At 45.1% G+C, this 19,010-nt stretch overlaps 1 protein-coding gene across 3 annotated transcripts in view; it reads right to left on the reverse strand.

Moving 5' to 3' along the window:
- EEIG2 (EEIG family member 2) overlaps positions 1-18,733 on the reverse strand; it is a 40,774-nt gene extending 22,041 nt beyond the window's left edge. For 2 of the 3 annotated variants that reach the window (XM_084636098.1, XM_084636097.1), the window contains exons 1-2: positions 18,262-18,733; positions 554-674 (exon numbers count right to left, since the gene is read on the reverse strand). In XM_084636098.1, coding sequence (XP_084492224.1) covers positions 554-674; positions 18,262-18,413 — 273 coding nt within the window. In that variant the 5' untranslated portion in view covers positions 18,414-18,733. Of the gene's footprint in view, positions 1-553; positions 675-17,957; positions 18,230-18,261 lie in introns of those variants that run through there. The other variant, XM_084636099.1, reaches the window with a different exon arrangement.
- Between the last annotated feature and the right edge of the window lie 277 nt (positions 18,734-19,010).

Genomic DNA, 19,010 nt, shown 5'->3' on the forward strand with positions numbered 1-19,010 from the left:
CACTATGAATGTTCCGTTTGAAATCATACAAATTCTTTGGGCTTCATATATTAACATCATACTTGAAAAATCATATGACAAAAGTAGCAATGTACTTATGCTGCTTAAGTTGTGAACCAGCAAAACCACTTAAAAAGAGAGTATGCTTGTGTGCTTCTCCCAACTTCTTCTCAGGGCTACCCAGGGACCCCATTAGGAAGCCAAGAGAGATCACCAGGAGGGGAGGGGAGGGGAGATCTTGCACACAGGAGGTGGTTCTTAGTTCAGAACTAATTTTAAAATTAATCATAGCTGGCTGTTATGCCATTTAGCTTGCATAAATTATGTTAATTGTTACAGCCCCCTCAAATTACAATATGTGAATTAGAATTAAGTAACCAATGGTCAGATGACAAAACTATGTTTACTAATAATGAGTATTTTACGTGGCTACAGGTACAATTCATTTCCTAATGTCTGCTAGCTCTATAAAAATACACAGGAGAGTAGCAAATGATGAGAGCTACTGTGGGAAAAAAATTATGGTCTAGAAGAGGAAAAATGCTGTTTTTACCTTCCGTACAGATACTCGGCAGATGGAAGGATCCAGAATGCCTGTAGTGGCACTGGCACTCATTTTACACATAAATAAGAACTTCTTCTTCCAGTGAACAGAGTTTGCCTGCACTACCTCCCTGCAAAAAGGAGGCGGGGAAGAAAAAAGAAAAAAGGAGACAGACAGCCATTATAAACAAACATCTAGAAAACTACATAGGCAGTCAAAACCACAAAAGACCACTGGACAAATTGGCGTAAACATTCTTGCTTGTGCCACTTCAACTCAATTACTTATCAAAATCTTTGTTAAAATGTCTTTATGTGATGAAAAATTAAACAAACTTCTTTTTCCTTTTTAAAAAAGAAAAAGGAGTCTAACCATGTTCAGTACTTCCAGTGTTTAGTACAGCTCTTGTGATAGGCACAGCGCAACATGCTGCGTGGGAAAAAAAAAATGACCACTAAGTTTTCATTTTCATAGAAAAGCTGCATCTCAACCATGCAAGAGTATACAGACTTGACACTAAGAAGAAAGATGACTGGACTAATTGTTAGGTCAGCAGTAAGGGAAAGGATTTTATGTAAATTAGTTCATTTACTGTGCCTAAAAGTGAAGAGCTAAAGCCAACTAGCTTAAGTTAGGCATAACACAAGGAGGAATTGTACAAGCTTCCCCATACGGTTTTGTGCAAGACTAATTAATCCTGACATGTAACATCCCTGCCATTCCACTGAGGGCTCTAACATGACTGGTGGCCTCTAAAAACAACTCTTTCCATTTGACAAAACGGAGAAGTTAGTAAATGGAGCTCTGATGACACCTGAGCAGAATTTCAATCCTTATCTTTATGTTACAAAGATAGAAGACAAATGCATTCACCCACTGCCCCACCTGAGACTCTTACACATTTACATATGTTTCTTGCTTTTTTTTTTAAAGTGTTATTTGATTTTGTTTTTAAAGACTTTGAAATATGTCAGTTAGTTGAAGGTTCCTTCATTTAACCTCAAAACAAATACAGCACAGGAAGTGGAAGTAGAAGCTTCCCTACACTCTCCTGCCCGTGTGAATCACTCCTGACATGGCCAGGGGAAAATATAGTTCCTTCTTACCAAAACAGAGAATTACAACCATGAGCTTTCTGTCTAGGTGCAATACCAGGGATTTCATGTCTGAGTGAATAGGAAGGATGCAGTCTTTCTAGCTCATCCTTTAGGAGAGTTTTCCTGGTCACCAGCAGTGGCAGACTGATACCAAACTCTTTATGTTAAAGGGAATTTACACATTTCTCTCAAAATAGTAATGAGCATATGGATGAAGTCACAAAAAAAAGAACAAAATAAATATTGTAGCATAAGAGATGGACATTTATTTTAATATTTCTATTAAAAACAAAGCCAGGAGGCATGGCACTGATTACCTTAGTGACCATTTGTTCAATCAAGTCACCTGTTCCTAATCACAAAGAGAAGAGGGGGATAAATCTAGGGCCCTTGTGTTGAAATATCTTGTTAATGACAGGTTTCAGAGTAGCAGCCATGTTAGTCTGTATCCGCAAAAAGAACAGGAGTACTTGTGGCACCTTAGAGACTAACAAATTTATTAGAGCATAAGCTTTCGTGGGCTACAGCCCACTTCACTGGATGCAGAAAATGGAACATAGAGTAAGAATACACACACACACACACACACACACGCACACAGAGAGAGAGAGACAGAAACAGAAAGCGGAAGTTGCCATACAAACTGTAAGCGGCTAATTAATTAAGATGAGCTATTATCAGCAGGAGAAAAAAAAACTTTTGTAGTGATAATCAAGATGGCCCATTTAGACAGTTGACAAGAAGGTGAGGATACTTAACATGGGGAAATAGATTCAATATGTGTAATGACCCAGCCACACCCAGTCTCTATTCAAACGGAAATTAATGGTATCTAGTTTGCATATTAATTCAAGCTCAGCAGTTTCTCATTGGAGTCTGTTTTTGAAGCTTTTCTGTTGCAGAATTGCCACCCTTAAGTCTTTTACTGAGTGGTCAGAGAGGTTGAAGTGTTCTCCTACCGGTTTTTGAATGTTATGATTCCTGATGTCAGATTTGTGTCCATTTATTCTTTTGCGCAGAGACTGTCCGGTTTGGCCAATGTACATGGCAGAGGGACATTGCTGGCACATGATGGCATATAGCACATTTGGTAGATGTGCAGATGAACGAGCCCCTGATGGCGTGGCTAATGTGATTAGGTCCTACGATGGTGTCACTTGAATAAATATGTGGACAGAGTTGGGATCGGGCTTTGTTGCAAGGATAGGTTCCTGGGTTAGTGTTTTTGTTGTGTAGTTGCTAGAGAGTATTTGCTTTGGTTGGGGGGCTGTCTGTAAGCAAGGACTGGTCTGTCTCCCAAGATCTAGGAGAGTGAGGGATCATTTTTCAGGATAGATTGTCGATCTTTGATGATGCGCTGGAAAGGTTTTAGTTGGGGGCTGAAGGTGACAGCTGGTGGAGTTCTGTTATTTTCTTTGTTGGGCCTGTCCTGTGTAATGGGTCATTACATATATTGAATCTATTTCCCCATGTTAATGAATCTATGTTCCCCATATCCTCACACCTTCTTGTCAACTGTCTAAATGGGCCATCTTGATTATCACTACAAAAGTTTTTTTCTCCTGCTGATAATAGCTCATCTTAATTAATTAGCCTCTTACAGTTTGTATGGCAACTTCCACCTTCTCTCGCTCTCTCTGTGTATATATATAATTATATATCTTCCTACTATATGTTCCAGTCTATGCATCCGATGAAGTGGGCTGTAGCCCACGAAAGCTTATGCTCTAATAAATTTGTTAGTCTCAAAGGTGCCACAAGTACTCCTGTTTTATCTTGTTAATGTTCATCTTATATTATTTAAAGCTATTTGAATAGTTTAGTTTTTGAAAAGACAAATAAGACTTTGTTTTAACTGCTTTCTTTTATCTTGCTACTTAATTTTCTTCCACTGTTGTGCAAAAACAGAGTAGTGATGCATCAAAGCTCTGCTAAGCAATCCAGCCTCAAAACAAAACAGAAATACAGTAACTTTGTATTATCTGAAACATGAAAGCTCTACTTACATTTGACCTACGAAGACTTAGAAAAGTATTGCTTACCTAATACAAATTAGTAAGCCTTTTATTGAATACCGCTTCAAGTTCTATTTTATGTAAGATCCCTTGAGTTTCAGCAGGACCTGATTTATATTTATCATCTGTATGAACAGCCAGTAACGTCCTAAAAAAGTTCCCAACAAAAGTTTGATTTTAACACCTAGAGAGCGATTTGAATTGAACTTGCCAAGGCTGGGTACTATGGAAAAAACATCAAACTTGTCAGTCAGTAAAATAGGTCATCAGATGCTTTTTACATGAAAGTAATTTGAAAGCATTAAAAGAAAATGAAAACTAGCTCGTGAAAACAGAATTAACTAGTTATAGTGCAGTGTCACAGTCAATAGTTAAGATTTCTACTATTAAAAATTCTTGGGCTGGTTTGTTTAGGGGGAAGGGAAGGTGGTTATGGAGTTTAAAAAGTTATTTATGGCTTTTATACATTTCTCTGCTACACACCGATGCTTTTTACATTTGTACTGATGTAGTTACTATTAAGATAAGTAAATGAATAATTAAATGTGTTCTTTTCTTTTTAATTGTATAGTCAGAATAAACTTTCTCTTCTAGACACATTTACTTCTCTTTCTTTTACATACCCAAGTGAAAGCCATTTAGATAAAACAAGAACTTTGGCAGGCTGTTTTAAGTGAGCACCAATAATTCGTTTGCAGTATTGTTGTAGCCATTTTGGTCCAATGATATGAGATAAAAGATATTACCTGACCCACCTTCTCTATTTGACCAACTTCAGTTGGTGAGAGAGATAGGTGCAATCTTGGTTGGTGATTTTAATAGCCCCCATTCTCAGGTGGGGGGTACGCTGATTTGGGTGACGATGGTGAACAGTGACTAACAACGACTTTGTGTTGATTCACAGTGCAAAACAACATAACACATTTCTTTCTGCTAGATGGTCAAAAAAGTACTCGCCCGATCTTTGCTCGGTCAGTTCGCTAGGCGGCCATTCACAATCAGTGAACGGTATAGTACTTGATAACTTTCCTCATAGCCAGCATAGACCATCACTTATTCATATTGGGCTCCAGCAATGGGTGCCTCCCCAAACAGCCTAGTGTGGCCTCGCCTATGCTCTGCCCCCAGGCCAGGCCCCCTCCTGCAGTTCCCAACACTCTGCCCTGGCTGGTCCAGGCTGGTTGGGGCTAGGCAGTCTACCTCCCGCAGGAACTCAGGGTGGCTGATGCCGGGGCTGGGTCCTTGCCCCCCAGCACACCGGGGCTGGGTCCTCACCCCCCCAGCCGCCCAGCACTGGGGCTGGGGGCCGTGGTGAGAGTGCTCTTGGCTTCTGCAGGGGAGGGGAGCAGAAGATGAGGGGGAGGGGCCATAGGCTAGTCTCCCCCAACAGCCAGGTCACCAGCCACCCATGGCTCCAGCTACACATCATTTGAAACTCAATCAAGCATTAGTGGAATTTCTGCAAGGCAGACTGAGAAAAGTTCTGTGACGCACTGGAATGTAGCGTGGTTACCATTCCATCACATTGTATCCCAGTCGATGAAGCCTACCATTGATTTCAAGGAGCCATTTATAAAGCCACATGTTTAGCTATACCACAGGACTGTCATCCAATTTACACTCCTTGTCTGAATGCTGAACACAAAGCCTTGCTCAGAACATTTGAATTATCTGGTGACCTGGATATCACTGACCGCCTGACAGTCTCTGGAAGGACTCTACTGAGAAGCTTGACTTCACCTATTCCAGCAGCTGGGCACTGTTCAATAACCTCCAGGTCAAAATCGCCCTCTGGTTAAGTCCAGCCAGGTTGCAAGCCACCTTATGTGGGTAGCAAACATCCCGCTGGAGAAGCGACTCAAATGCAAAGTATATGATGAATGGAGCCAACTTCAACATCAGAATGTGGGTAGAAGTTAACCAGAGCCATTCATGGTTGACAAGCTAGATAAGACCCTTACCTCCATCAAGCTAGGCACAAAGGTGGGCTATGATAACATCTTGCCAGAATTCCTCAAGCACCTAGAGGTCACAGTGACTTACTAACTTCTACATAGGGGACATCAACGAGAAGAAGTTACCATGCACTTGGTGTCAAGCAAAGATTATTGCCATTCTTGAGCCGAGAAAGGACCCCTACAACATGTCGAGTTACTGCCCAATATCCTTGCTGTGTTTCAAGGTGTTTGAGCATTTGATCTGCCAACAAATTGCTCCAGATTTGAACTATGTCTTCCAAGTTGAGCAGGCTAGGAAAGGACACAGCACCTGTGATCAAGTCCTGGCCTCGACCATCTTTATCAAAAATGGTTTTCAAGAAAATCTAAAGACAGAAGCCATCTTCTTAGATTTGACCACAGTCTATGACACAGTTTGGCACAGAAGGCTTTTATTTAAACTCTCTCGAGTTGCCCCACTTCAGGCGGTTGAAATAATAGAGCTCTTTCTCTAAAACAGGCAGTTTAGAATACACATGGGCAACTGCTGTAGCTCTTGGAAGTGTCAGATGAGTGGCTCCCCTCATACTGTTCAATGTGTACATCAACCACCTGCCAGCTACACTCTCGCGCTAGTTTATCTATGCCATGACATCTGCTGCAGCTACCAAGCACAGTCCTTCTCAGAAATTGACAAGGCCTTGAATGAAGATATGAAGCTCCTGGCAGACTATTGTAGTCAATGGTGCCTGCAGCCGAGCTTTTCTAAGACCATTACTACATAATAGTATTCCACCTGCATAATGCAAGCGCAAGCCACGAGTTGAAAGTTTTCCTCAATGGTCAATGCCTGCAGCATGATCCAAACCACAGGCATGCGCACGGGTGTGTCCAGGCACACCCTAATGCCCTGAGCTCCAGCTGGGAAGGCTGCTCCTCCTCCTCATCCACTGGAGGCTCGGGGGGGGGGGGGCAGGGGGAGGAGGCTGCAGCAGTTGCAGGCAGTGATGGCAGCAGAGCCGTGTTTACATTGCTGCTGCGCTGCTGGCCCCAGCGGCACGCGGTGAGTGGAGTCGGCCCAGGGGCCCAGCTCCATTAATATTTGGGGCCGGGTGTCCCCACCTGCCGCCCCCCCCCACGGCTCCCCCAGCTCCCTCTTGCTACTCCCACACACCTCCCTGGGCCCTTGAGCAGAGCATCCCTGCCTCTTCCGTGCAGCTCCATGCTGCCTCCCTGCAGCAACTGCTGCCGCAGGGTCCTAGTACCCCCCATCTCCACTGCCAGGGCCTGTCCTTCCACCTCAGACCCTTCCCTTTTCCGGCGGGACCCTCCACCAGCACAGGGGGCCCCCCCGCCCGCAGTCACCACTCCTGCCCCATGCTGGACAAGGAGGCAGCCCCATCCTTCACCTGCAGCGAGGCTACAGACAGGAGCAACAGCAGGGGAGGAGGTGCACACAGCACCCCCTGGCACCAACCACGGGGGGAAAGTGAGGGATTCCTGGACCTGAGAGGGGCCCTAGGAGCACATGCAGTGATAGTGGTGGGGGTGAGTGTGCTGCGGGGGGAGGGCAAAAAAAGGGGGGCTCCTCCCCCAGAGCTTGCTGCTGCCGGCAGGAAAAGGGCTGGGGGGAGTCCTCCTCTCTGGCCCCTGTCCCAGAGCAGCCTGCCTGCACCCTAAACTCCTGCCCAACCCCAGAGCCGATACCCCCAGCCAGAGCTCTCACCCCCCCACCACCCCTTCAACCCTCTACCCCAGCCCTGAGCCCCTACAACACCCCAAAGACCTTATCCCCAGTCCCAGCCAGAGCCTTCATCCCCCTGCACTCCTACCCTCTGCCTTAGCCCTGAGCCTAACACCCCAAACCCCCCCAGCCGCAGAGCTCTCACCCCCATACTCCTACTCTCGCCCTGAGCCCCTCCCACACCCCACACCCCTCATTCCCAGCCCCAGACAGAGTCCTCACCCCTTACACCCCTACTCTCACCCTGAGCCCCCCCCACACCCAAATCCCTCACCTGCAGCCACACCTCACAGCCCTCACCTCTGCACCCCCTCCCATCTCCAAACTCCCTCCCAGAGCCTGCACCCCAATCCCCTGTCCCAGCCTAGGGCCTGCACTCCAGACCTCTCCCTCCCAGAGCCTTGGGCAGGTGGGAGGCGGAGTTTGTTGGGGTGGAGTTTGGGCGGTGGCAGGTTCTGGGCACCACCAAAATTCCTACAAACCTGCCACCCCTGGTGACAGGGTCCCTCCCTCCCACCCACGCAGGATGTATTTGTTGCCTGTACAAACTTCCACAGCAGCTACACAAAGTTGTTGTAATTGTGTCACACAGCGAACCCCATGCTGCTACCATGACCCCTCTTGGCCCCCCACCCACCCAGGCCCGCCTAGCCAATCGCCGCCTCTCCAGCGCTACATGTGACCTTTGTTGACTTACATCAGTCATAGTGCTCTTCCAGCACTGCGCTCCAGCTTGGTTGGCACTCTTTGCACCTGCCCCGTGAGTGCCATCATGTCACTGGTCAAGGGGATGTCCAGGGGGTGTGTCATAACCATACAGCTAAGGGTAGCCTAGAATTCCTCCTTATCTGTAAGGGGTTAAGAAGCTCAAATAACCTGGTTGGCACCTGAACAAAGGGACCAATGGGGAAAGAAGATACTTTCAAATCTTTGGGGGGAAAGGCTTTGTGGTGTGTTCTCTGGGGAAAGCAGAGAAGCATCAGGTCAAAAAAACTCCTCCTATAAACCATCTTGTACAAGTCTCTGATATTACAAAAAGAGTAAGTAAATAAGGCAAGGCGCATTAGGGAGCACCTCCTCCCCTTTTGTTGTCATCTTGTGAATTTTCCCTTTGCTAGAGCGAGGTTTATCCTGGTTTTTTGTAACTTTAAAGTTTTGCCTAGAGGGAAATCCTCTGTGTTTTGAATCTGATTACCCTGTAAAGTATTTACCATCCTGATTTTACAGGAGGGGATTCTTTTACTTTTTCTTTAAATAAAATGCTTCTTTTAAGAACCAGACTGATTTTTCCATTGTTCCAAGACCCAGGGGTTTGGGTCTTTGATCAGTTTGTAACCAACTGGTTAGGATATTATTCTCAAGCCTCCTCAGGAAAGGGGGTGTAAGGGCTTGGGGGCATTGCTGGGGGAAGAGGAACTCCAAGTGGTCCTTTTCCCTGGTTCTTTGTTAAAAGAATGTGATGGTGGCAGAATTACTTAAACCCAAGGTACAAGAGAGAATTTGTGCCTGGGGAGTTTTTAACCTAAGCTGGTAGAATAAGCTTAGGGGGTCTTTCATGCGGGTCCACACATCTGTACCCTAGAGTTCAGAGTGGGGAGAGAACCATGACAGGGTGGGATTTGGTGGGGACTCTGTTCTGAGCAGCGGTTTGGTAAGGAGGCTGGGCCGGTTGGATATGGGCCAGAGAGTCTATGGGGCAGTCAGGGGATGGGGAATGGGGGCGTTGGATAAGGCGCGGGAATCCCAGGGGGTCTGTCAGGGGGCAGGGGCGTGGCTAGGGGGCAGGGCAGTCGGGAGAGGGGGGTTGTCTCTGGAGGGAGCGGTCAGGGGACAAGGAGCAGGGGAGTTGGATGCGTCGGAGGTTCTGGAGGGGCCTGTCGGGGAAGGCAGGGAGCGGCTGGATAGGCGTGGGAGTCCCAGGGGTCTGTCTGGGGCCGGGAGTGTGGATAAGGGTCGGGGCAGTCAGGGGACAGGTAGGGCATAGGGTCCTAGGGAGGCAGTTATAGTGGGGGGAGGGTCGTCTCAGGAGGGGGCAGTCAGGGGACAAGGAGCAGGGAGGCTTAGATAGGGGGTGGGGTCCTGCGGGGACACTTAGGGGCAGGGTCCCAGGAGGGGGACAAGGAGCAGGGGGGTTGGGAGTTCTGAGGGGGGCAGGACTCCCTGGGCGCACACCCTAATGAAATGTACTGTGCACTACTATGATCCAAACCCAGTTTACATCAGTGTGACTGGATAGATCATTAACATATCACAACCATTTAAGGAAGACAGCAGCCGAAGTCAGCACTCGGAACAACCTGCTCAGAAAGTTGGCCAGTTCAACCTGGGGTGAAAGCACCTGGATGCTTAGATCATCAGCCCTTGCCCTCTGCTATTCAACAGCGGATTACTGTGCTCCTGTCTCGTCTCACTCGAGGCTGGTGGACGTAGAGCTTAACAAAACTATGTGTATTGTTACTCTGACTTTAGCCATGGCAACAAAAGGTGCCTGTATCGATACTTAGCAACATAGCACTGCCCCATATTCATCACGAAAAGGTCTCTGTCACGCTGCTTGCCAAGATCCGTGAGAATAGCAACCTGCCGTTGTACGCAGACCTCTTCGACCAGATACAGGGCTAATTATAAATATTTGCACTGTAAAAAAGATACATCTACAATCTACAAGTCGAAGCATGAAGGGGCATAGGAATGTTTAGCTTATCTGGCATGTAAATACCTTGCAACACCAGCTACAACAGTGCCATTCGACTGCCTCCTCTCACTTTCAGGTGACGCTGTAAGTAAGAAGTGGTCAGCAATATCTCCTGTAAATGTAAACAAGCTTGTTTGTCTTAGTAATTGGCTGAACAAGAAGTAGGACTGAGTGGACTTACAGACTCTAAAATTTTACATTTTGTTTGTTTTTGAGGGAAATTATGTAAAAAAAAAAATCTACATTTTTAAGTTGCACTTTCATGATAAAGAGATTGCACTACATACAGTACTTGTATGAGGTGAATTTAAAAATACTATTTTTATCTTTTTAGTGCAAATATTTGTAATTAAAATATAAAGTGAGTACTGTACACTTCGTATTCTGTGTTGTAATCAAAATATACACTGTATTTGAAAATGTGGAAAAACATCCAAAAATATTGAATACATTTAAATTGGTATTCTATTATTGTTTAACAGTGTGATTAAAACTGAGATTAATCATGATTAATAATTTTTAAAATCTAGTTAAGCGATTAACTCAAAACAAATTGAGTTCACTGTGATTAACTGACAGCTCTAGTTGCCAGACTTTTAAGTTGTTATAAAAGGATGGGGTAAAGGTGCCATATCAGTTGCACATATGTATCATTAAACTGATGATTTTACAAGGTTTAAAGGCTACAAAAATGTGGATTCCCACCATAAGGGATTTACAAAAAGCACCATTTATTTCCCTCAGATAGTTACACCTATCCATTTCAGAAAACCACTAACATTCCATTACACTCCAGTAACAAGATAATCAAAACAAACAAACCAAAAAAAAAAAGAACAATTTGACTTGAATGGTTCTTACTCCAAGTGTTCCACACAGAAATTTTGGGTATACTGAGTCCCCAGAGAAAATTCATATAGGTGTCAAGAGACAGCAGTACAAAAATAGAGACAGAATTTGGTATCTGTAGGGTTATGGGGAGAGAAGTGGGGACGCAGCATCCAGAGCAGTTTATGTACATAGGGGTGTCCCTTGTATCCTCCTGAGAGATCATGATGAAACATTCCTAGAGATAGTCTGCAATCCTTTCATGAGTGTTTTTAGGGATGGCTGCCTTATTTCTTCCTCTATGATAGAATGGGACTGGAAAAGACAGACTGGAACAAATTGGAGAGGAGGAGGTAGAAGGGGTGAAGGATGGTGGGAACTAGCAGAAGAGTCTGTGCTTACTAGAGAATTATTCCAAGCCCTGGAGAGGAGCAAACCCAAGATTCCCTGAGTCTCACCATTCCAATATTGTCAACAAATAACTGAAACCAGGAGGTATAGTGCATCTCTCATCCTGCTCTACTGCTGGTCCACACAGAATATAACAATCTATGACTGCTTGCTCAAGTGGACCATGCAGTGGATTTAAAGTTTTCTACCCTCCTGATGAACCATCTGAATGTCAATATGATGCTGCAGGATTAAATTTTTTTGTTTGCTTTTTTAAAGACGTAGGAAATTGCACATAAGAAAGCTACATTAAAAGATTATTAAATGACAGAATTAAAATGGCCTGTGCAATCTTAATCCAGCCCTCTTGTGCATAAGTATTATGATAATCTTTAATTACATGATAACGTATTATTTTTTCCATTCAGTGCAGTGGATGGACCTAATCTGGAGATAAATCAAGGTTATGCAGTGAAGAAGACTGCTGTCTGTAGGTCTCCTGTTTCATTTGTTGCAGAAACTGGAAGATGTGTAGTCAAGGAGGCAGGCGACTGCAGAAAGAGAACTGAGGACTTGTGGTTACAGCAATTGAATGCTGCCCTGGAGAACTGGATTCTATTCCTGCTTCTGCCACAGAGTTCCTATATGATGCTATGCAAATCACTTAACCCAAAACTGTTCACAGGTCATAACTAATTAAGTAAAAAGAAAAGGAGGACTTGTGGCAGCTTAGAAACTAACACATTTATTTGAGCTTAAGCTTTCGTGAGCTACAGCTCACTTCATAGGATGCATTCAGTGGAAAATACAGAGGGGAGATATATATACACAGAGAACATGAAACAATGGGTGTTACCATACACACTCTAAGGAGAGTGATCAGGTAAGATGAGCTATTCCAAGCAGGAGAGCGGGGCGGGTCGGTGGGAACCTTTTGTAGTGATAATCAAGGTGGGCCATTTCCAGCAGTTGACAAGAATGTCTGAGGAATGGGGGGGTGGGGGGGGGTGTGCCAAGAATAAACATGGGGAAATAGTTTTACTTTGTGTAATGACCCATCCACTCCCAGTCTTTATTCAAGCCTAAGTTAATTGTATCAAGTTTGCAAATGTGTGGTTGCTGGTGAGTATTTGCTTCAGGTTGGGGGGCTGTATGTAAGCAAGGACTGGCCTGTCTCCGTTGGAGAACACTTCAATCTCTTTGGTCACTCGATTACAGACCTAAAAGTGGCAATTCTTCAACAAGAAAAACTTCAGAAACAGACTCCAAGGAGAGACTGCTGAATTGGAATTAATTTGCAAACTGGACACAATTAACTTAGGCTTGGATCCCTGGTCTCTGGAGGGGAGGAGGGGTGTCTGGGCTCTGGATGGGGGCCTGCGGCTGGGCTTTGGAGGAAGAGAGGGTGCAGGTATATTGGCTGGAGGGAGAACAGCAGCTGGGCTCTGGGGGGGAGGGATTGTGGGTGACTCCCCACAGAGCCCAGCTGGGGGGCCAAAGAGGGCAGAGAAACAGGAACTAGGTTGTCATAGGGGTTTCTTTAACTCTCTACTCCTGGGGGAATGTGTGTGCATGCATCTGTATTTTTACAGATATACTTGCTGACAGGTATTTTGAAATAAATTACCAAAATAATTGAAACTAGCATGATTATGTAGTGTTAACTTGACAAATTACATTTGCAGAATTTTAAAATATTGTGTACAGAATTTTTAATTTTTTGGCACAGAATGCCTCCAGGAATATACAATGAAGAGATAACAGTGCTGAAGAATAAATATTTTCCAACAGCCTGAACTTTTACCTGACATGTCTATTTTCCCCTTGAGCTCAGTGGGACTATTGACATATGAAAGTGTTTGCAGGATCAGGGATTTAATCAGTCACATAATACAATTTAGCAAGACAGTTTGTGGATATAAGACCAGTTGGATCCATTTGGCTTATAACACATATACGTTGTATTTTACGGTCACATTTTGCTGACAAATGTAGATGCTATCTTAAGGTGTTGATATATATTTGGCTCTTTTGTAATCTCATGTTTGAAGAAATAAGTGTTGGGAAGGAAGTGAAAGGCATTGACAAAGCTGTTTTACTGTTCTTAAAAGGGAAGATTTCCAAAGACACAGATGGCAGTTAAGCACCCAGTCATTGGGAATGGAGCACCTAACCCCATTAAGTTTCTCCCAAAGCAATTATGTTACCAGACATTGGGTGAACACTTAAAAAAAAAGCTGCATAGGAGACAATATGGTTAATTTATCACACATTTGGAAAATTTTGTATATCATTCCTTGAAACATTTAACAGGCTTCCCTGAACATCTTAAAATGCTATAAAGTTAACTACTTTCAGCACAATTACCAATTCTTAAAAAATACTAGTGCAGTTTGCATTTTATTACATTAAACAATAAATGCAAATAGAATGCTCATTTAAAAAAATAAAGACTAAGCTAGTTTGAAAAGTCTGCTGAACATACTAACCCCTTCATTTTATTGGTACTTGTCACGGTCAGAAACAGGATACTGAGCTAGGTGGGCCATTGGTCTGACCCAGTATGGTAGTTCTTATATTCTTATTGAAAAGATTTGTTGAGTTTACCTCTGTAGGAATAAAGCAATTCATTCTGGAGCCAATAGCACTGACACTCCCTAAATTGGCATAAAAAGGACTATTGCAGAGGAATTCTATACCTTCCTCTACAAGTACAGCAACATATTTGTCATTCATCCAACTCTGCAGGCCAAACTTTTAGAGACCTGCATTCTGGTTTCCTGTAATATGAGCACATAACTTACAGCTCATTACCATTTAAAAACCACACTCCAAAGAGGGGGAAAAAAAAAAAAAAAAAAAAAAAAAAACTAAGGAGGCTCATCCTCTCAGGTCCCAATCTTGCAATTCAGTGCATACTTGTGGATCCCTGCTCCCACCAGGGAGCCCCACTAAGTTCCTTAAGAGCTGCCCAAGTACATCACATTGCAGGATCAAGACCTAAGGCCCCTCACTCTGAAAACACTTAGACACATTCTTAACTCACATATGAAAATTAAGAATGTGTGTTTTCAGGATTGGGGCCTCACTTTGACATCACATAGTGATAAGGGTGTGAGGTAAAGGAAGGACAAGGCTTACAACAACATATGCGTCTGTTTGGTTGTAGTCTATTGTCTTTTAACATAAAGAGATTTCCCAGATGATATACTGTACATCAACTAGAGAAAGTGAGTAAGGCTATGTCTGCACTACAGAGACTATAGCAGCATAGCTACGGTGCTGTAACTATGCTGGCAAAATTGCATGGTGTAGAAGCTGCCTATCGTGATGGAAGGGGTTTTTCTGTCATTGTAGGAACACCCTTACCCCGAGTGACAGGGTTAGGTCAGCATAGCTATGGCACTCAGGGATGTGGATCATGTACACCTCTGAGTGCCTTAGCTACATCAACCTAAATGTTAAGTGTAGACCAGGCCTAAGGCAGTAGCGTCTGCCTATAAGACTAGTGGGATATAAGCACCTAAAGTAATCAGCACATGAAAATTATCATCTTACTGCTAAAGCAAAATCATTCAGCAGTGTGTTAAACAGAAATGAGATGAGAGTAAAGTGTTGCTGGTCTGAAGTCCCTCCTCCCATCAAAAAAACCCTCACCCCAGTTACTTGGGACTACACTTCTGTGTAAGGTTACAGTTGATTCAGAAGTGCACGGTCCAAAACTCCATTTTGGTGGAATTATCTGTGATGCTGACAGACCCGGTGCCAGCTCATGCCAAGGCCCCAGGCCTAACAGAACACCATTAAATGCATGGGTGGAAACCAGTCTGGTTTACTTGGGGGTTAGTATAGTAAACACAGATATTAGTGTAATAAAAATGTATTTAGACTTCATGGAATGCTAGTAGGAGACTGCATGTATGAATCCTACTTATAAGATCTGTATCCATGCTATAAAAGGTAATACTTATGTGTGTGTATTCTATAACTGTAAAATGTTTGTTCTGAAACTCAACTGGGTGGGGTGGGAAATTAAAAAACACACTTTACCTAATACAAAATGCAGAAGACCCTACAGAAGGTGTCACCTGCTGACCATCAGGAAGGATTACTGAATCCAAATGGGCCACTGTAGAACAAAGACTCTGTCAATTGCTCCACCCCAAAGAGAACTGCTCTTATATGCAGAACTGCTCATCCCATCAGCTTGAACTCTATGGAGGGGGGACGGGGGGGCATAAAAATCCCTTAACAGAAGGAATTGGGGTCTCTTTATGCTATTTGGACTCCGAGGGACAAAGATTCTTAAACATAAGCAAGAGAGCCTTATGCTGCTTGGCATGGATCAGCCCTAATGGATATACAGAGCTGCTTATTATACAGATGCTCCCTGGGTTACACAAGACCTGACTTACGCACATTCACACCTATGGAAAAGGTTCCATAAGCCAGAAATAGGATTTTTGAGTTGCGGAAATATTTGTGTAACGTATGGGTATACTTTTCCGACGTAGGCAAACTTCAAGTTACGCAAGCCTTTCCAGAACGGAACAATTGTGTAAGTCGGGGGGCGTCTGTATAGCTTATATAACCCTTTAAAATCTAAGGCTGTATCTCATTTGTGTGTGTGCATTTCCTGTTTTAACCTTGTAAATAAGGATCTTATTTCTTTTCTTAGTTAATAAATCTTTAGTTAATTTATTACAGGATTGGCTACAAATCTCTTGGATTTGAGATCGGAGTACAATTAACCTGGGGTAAGTGACCTGTCCTTTGGGACTGGAAGTAACCTGAACATTGTGATTTCTGGTGTAAAGTGACCATCTTATCATAGAGTCAAGCTTGCCTGGGTGGCAAGATAGATCGGAATGCCCAAGGGGACTGTCTGTAACTCCATGTTAAGGCTGTATAGTGCTTGAGGTGTTTACACTTGTTACTGGGCTAGTGAAATCTAAGTACAGAACTCACAAACAGGTTGGGGTTTGTGCCCTGCTTCTCAAGAGTCTGCCTGGAGGTTGGTATTCTCACTCAGGAGCCACTCCAGGTAACGTAACTTCATCCTCATAAAATACTTCCATCCACAGAATCAAAACAGATAATTCAGTGAAGTCTGTGACTCACATATATTGTAATTTAATAACAAGTATTGAATAGCAATAGAATTTTTTACACTAATTTCTAGCTGTCCAGCCTTGAAATAATTCAGCAAGTAATCATTTTGGTAATGACATTAAAGCAAAGCTGTAATCCATGATGTGGACAAATAATATATTGGGGTTGAATATTTATTCTCTCAAGAATTTACTGAACAAGTTGACAAGCCAAAATAGAAAGAGTTTATAACTGCCAACACTGCAACTTCAACCTGGTATCTGGAAAGATAAAAATCAAGTTATGTTCCATCTCACATACCGTCAGCAGCAAATAAATATTCTACAGTCAGAACTGAGCTGACAGTTTTGTTGCTGACGTATGAGGCAAAAAGGAATCCAGCTGTCTTTCCATTAATGGACACTGCTGACTGCAACCATGTGTTGCACTAACTGGGTTGCAAGGGCCTAAATATTCTTATTTCCACTCTTCTACATAAAACTGTCCTTCCTTTCTAGTCATATTATGTTATGTAATATATCAATTTCACTGACAAGAGAACGCAAGTCAGAATTTAGTTTAAAAACGTCTGCACAGGAAAAAACAGTACATAGTCACGTTACACTAGGCGCTAATTTTCTTGGCTTTCTGTCTACAACGTTTCTGCAGACAGACAGACTTCCATATTCTTATTACATTAACATTCTTGTTGATCGATATGGAAGAGACTGAAGAAAAAAAAACCCACTAATGTGACTACAGTAAATAAGTCTACATTCCTGTGAGCTTTTAAAGTCAATACAACTTTGCCCTTACTGGAGAGTCCATGCTTTAGAACAGCATGACTCTTATTTAGAGAGACAGTGTGTCTCTGTATGTGTGTACACTATTACTTTCTAACCTAGGAAATAAACAGAAATTTGGGTAAGCATTTATGGCAAATCACTTTATCTAGCTGAAGCCTATCCAAGCCTTTATCTAGCTGAAGCCTATGCTAGCTTCTTCCAAGCTGTTGCATCACCCTAAATGCCATGTCTATATGGGAAGAGATGCTCTAAAACCCACTGCAAAATGCCAGCAAAACTTGCAAGAAACATTTTTTTCAAGAGCTTCAGGGATGGACACCTCACTTCTGAGTCATCTAATCTTTCTGCAGTGGTTCATTAATCGCTATTTCAAAATGGGTAATCCAATCATAAGCAATAAATAATTTAAGAGCAAGTCCACAATGAGGACGCTCCAACGGTAAAGTGCTGCTGTCACCTTTGCGCAAGGAAAGGAGTATATTGCATGCTTAAGTTTAGTACTTTGCACTGTACACCCCCATAACCCAGCCAACACGCACAGTAATCAGTAGAGCCCTGAAAATCTGCGGATAAGCGGATCGCCGATCGGATGCGGTACCCGCGCAGGACTCTAGTAATCACCAAGTATATTCAATAAAAGGCTCAACTGCTTGCTCTTCCGTGTTTCTAAGTTCAGAAGCTTGCTAAGAACAAACAGAAAGACACTATGAGATGGATGAAATTGTTACCTTCTTGGCAAACGTACAGTTACCATGATGCATGCACTGGAGATAAAGCAGCAAAGTGACAACTCGTAAGTGATGTACTTACAGCGCGGGCTGATGGGTGAAGGGGGTGATAAGCTTTTAATTCTGAGCAGAGGATACTGCTTTTATCGCAAGGCTACAGCGACAGAGGGCTGCCAGGCTGCTGGGGCGGGGGGCCGGCATCCGAGGCGCAAGGCTATTTGGAGGCAGAAGGGCTGCACAGGCGGGTTTGCAAGGCGCTCCGGAGCAAGGCGGCTGCACCGGTCTCTGTGGCGCGGACGGGCTTGCACGCCGACGGGGGAGGTCTGCATGCACCGCTCGCCTGACTGGTGCCCGGGGCCGGGGCGCGCAGGGGGCCAGGCACCTACCGGGAGGACTCCCCGCTGAAGCTGCCGCCGTCCAGCAGCCGCACCTTGCAGAAGAGGATGCCGTTGACGAAGGGCACGGAGGAGAGCTCGTCCAGCTCCAGCTCCACGCGGAACTTGAACTTCTTCTTCTTCACCATCATCATGAAGGCCATGGGCGGGGGCCGGGGAGCCGCCGGGCGGGCCCTCAGCGCCTCGCCCCGGCCGGCCGCCGCCCGCCTGCAACGCTCATGGCTGCTGGGACGGGCACGCCCGCCCCCTGCCCACGGTGCTGCCCACCCGGCTCCCAACGGCGCCTCCTCCTGCCGCCCGCCCGAGCCGCTTACATGGCAGCCACCGCCTCCCTTTCAAACCAACCCGCCTCCGCTGTCCGAGGGGAGGGGGCAGCGCCGCGCGGAGCCCCAGCCAGGGCTGCAAAGCCCGGCCCTGCTGCCGAGCCGATAGCCGCGCGGCCGTCGGGCGAGGCTCCCTTGGCGGGCGGGCGCCCCCAGCGGCCCGGGCCGGCCGCGCAGCCAGCTGAGAGGAGGAGGGAGAAAGAGAGCGGGAGGGCGCCTCCACGCACGAAACACACGGCGGGGTGCGGGGCTGAGGGAAGCGATGGAGGCGGCGGCTGAACCGCCCGAGCGTGCTGCGCTGCCCTAGGGCCGGCGGCGGGGTCCCCAGACTGAGCCCAGGGCTCCACCTGCGGCTGACGCCCTGCGTCCTCAGCTCCCTGCAGCGCGCCGCTCCGCCGCCGGGCTGCTGCGCGCGGC

This window comes from Lepidochelys olivacea, assembly GCF_965140295.1.
Source record: "Lepidochelys olivacea isolate rLepOli2 genome assembly, chromosome: 8".
Taxonomy (NCBI): domain Eukaryota; kingdom Metazoa; phylum Chordata; order Testudines; family Cheloniidae; genus Lepidochelys; species Lepidochelys olivacea.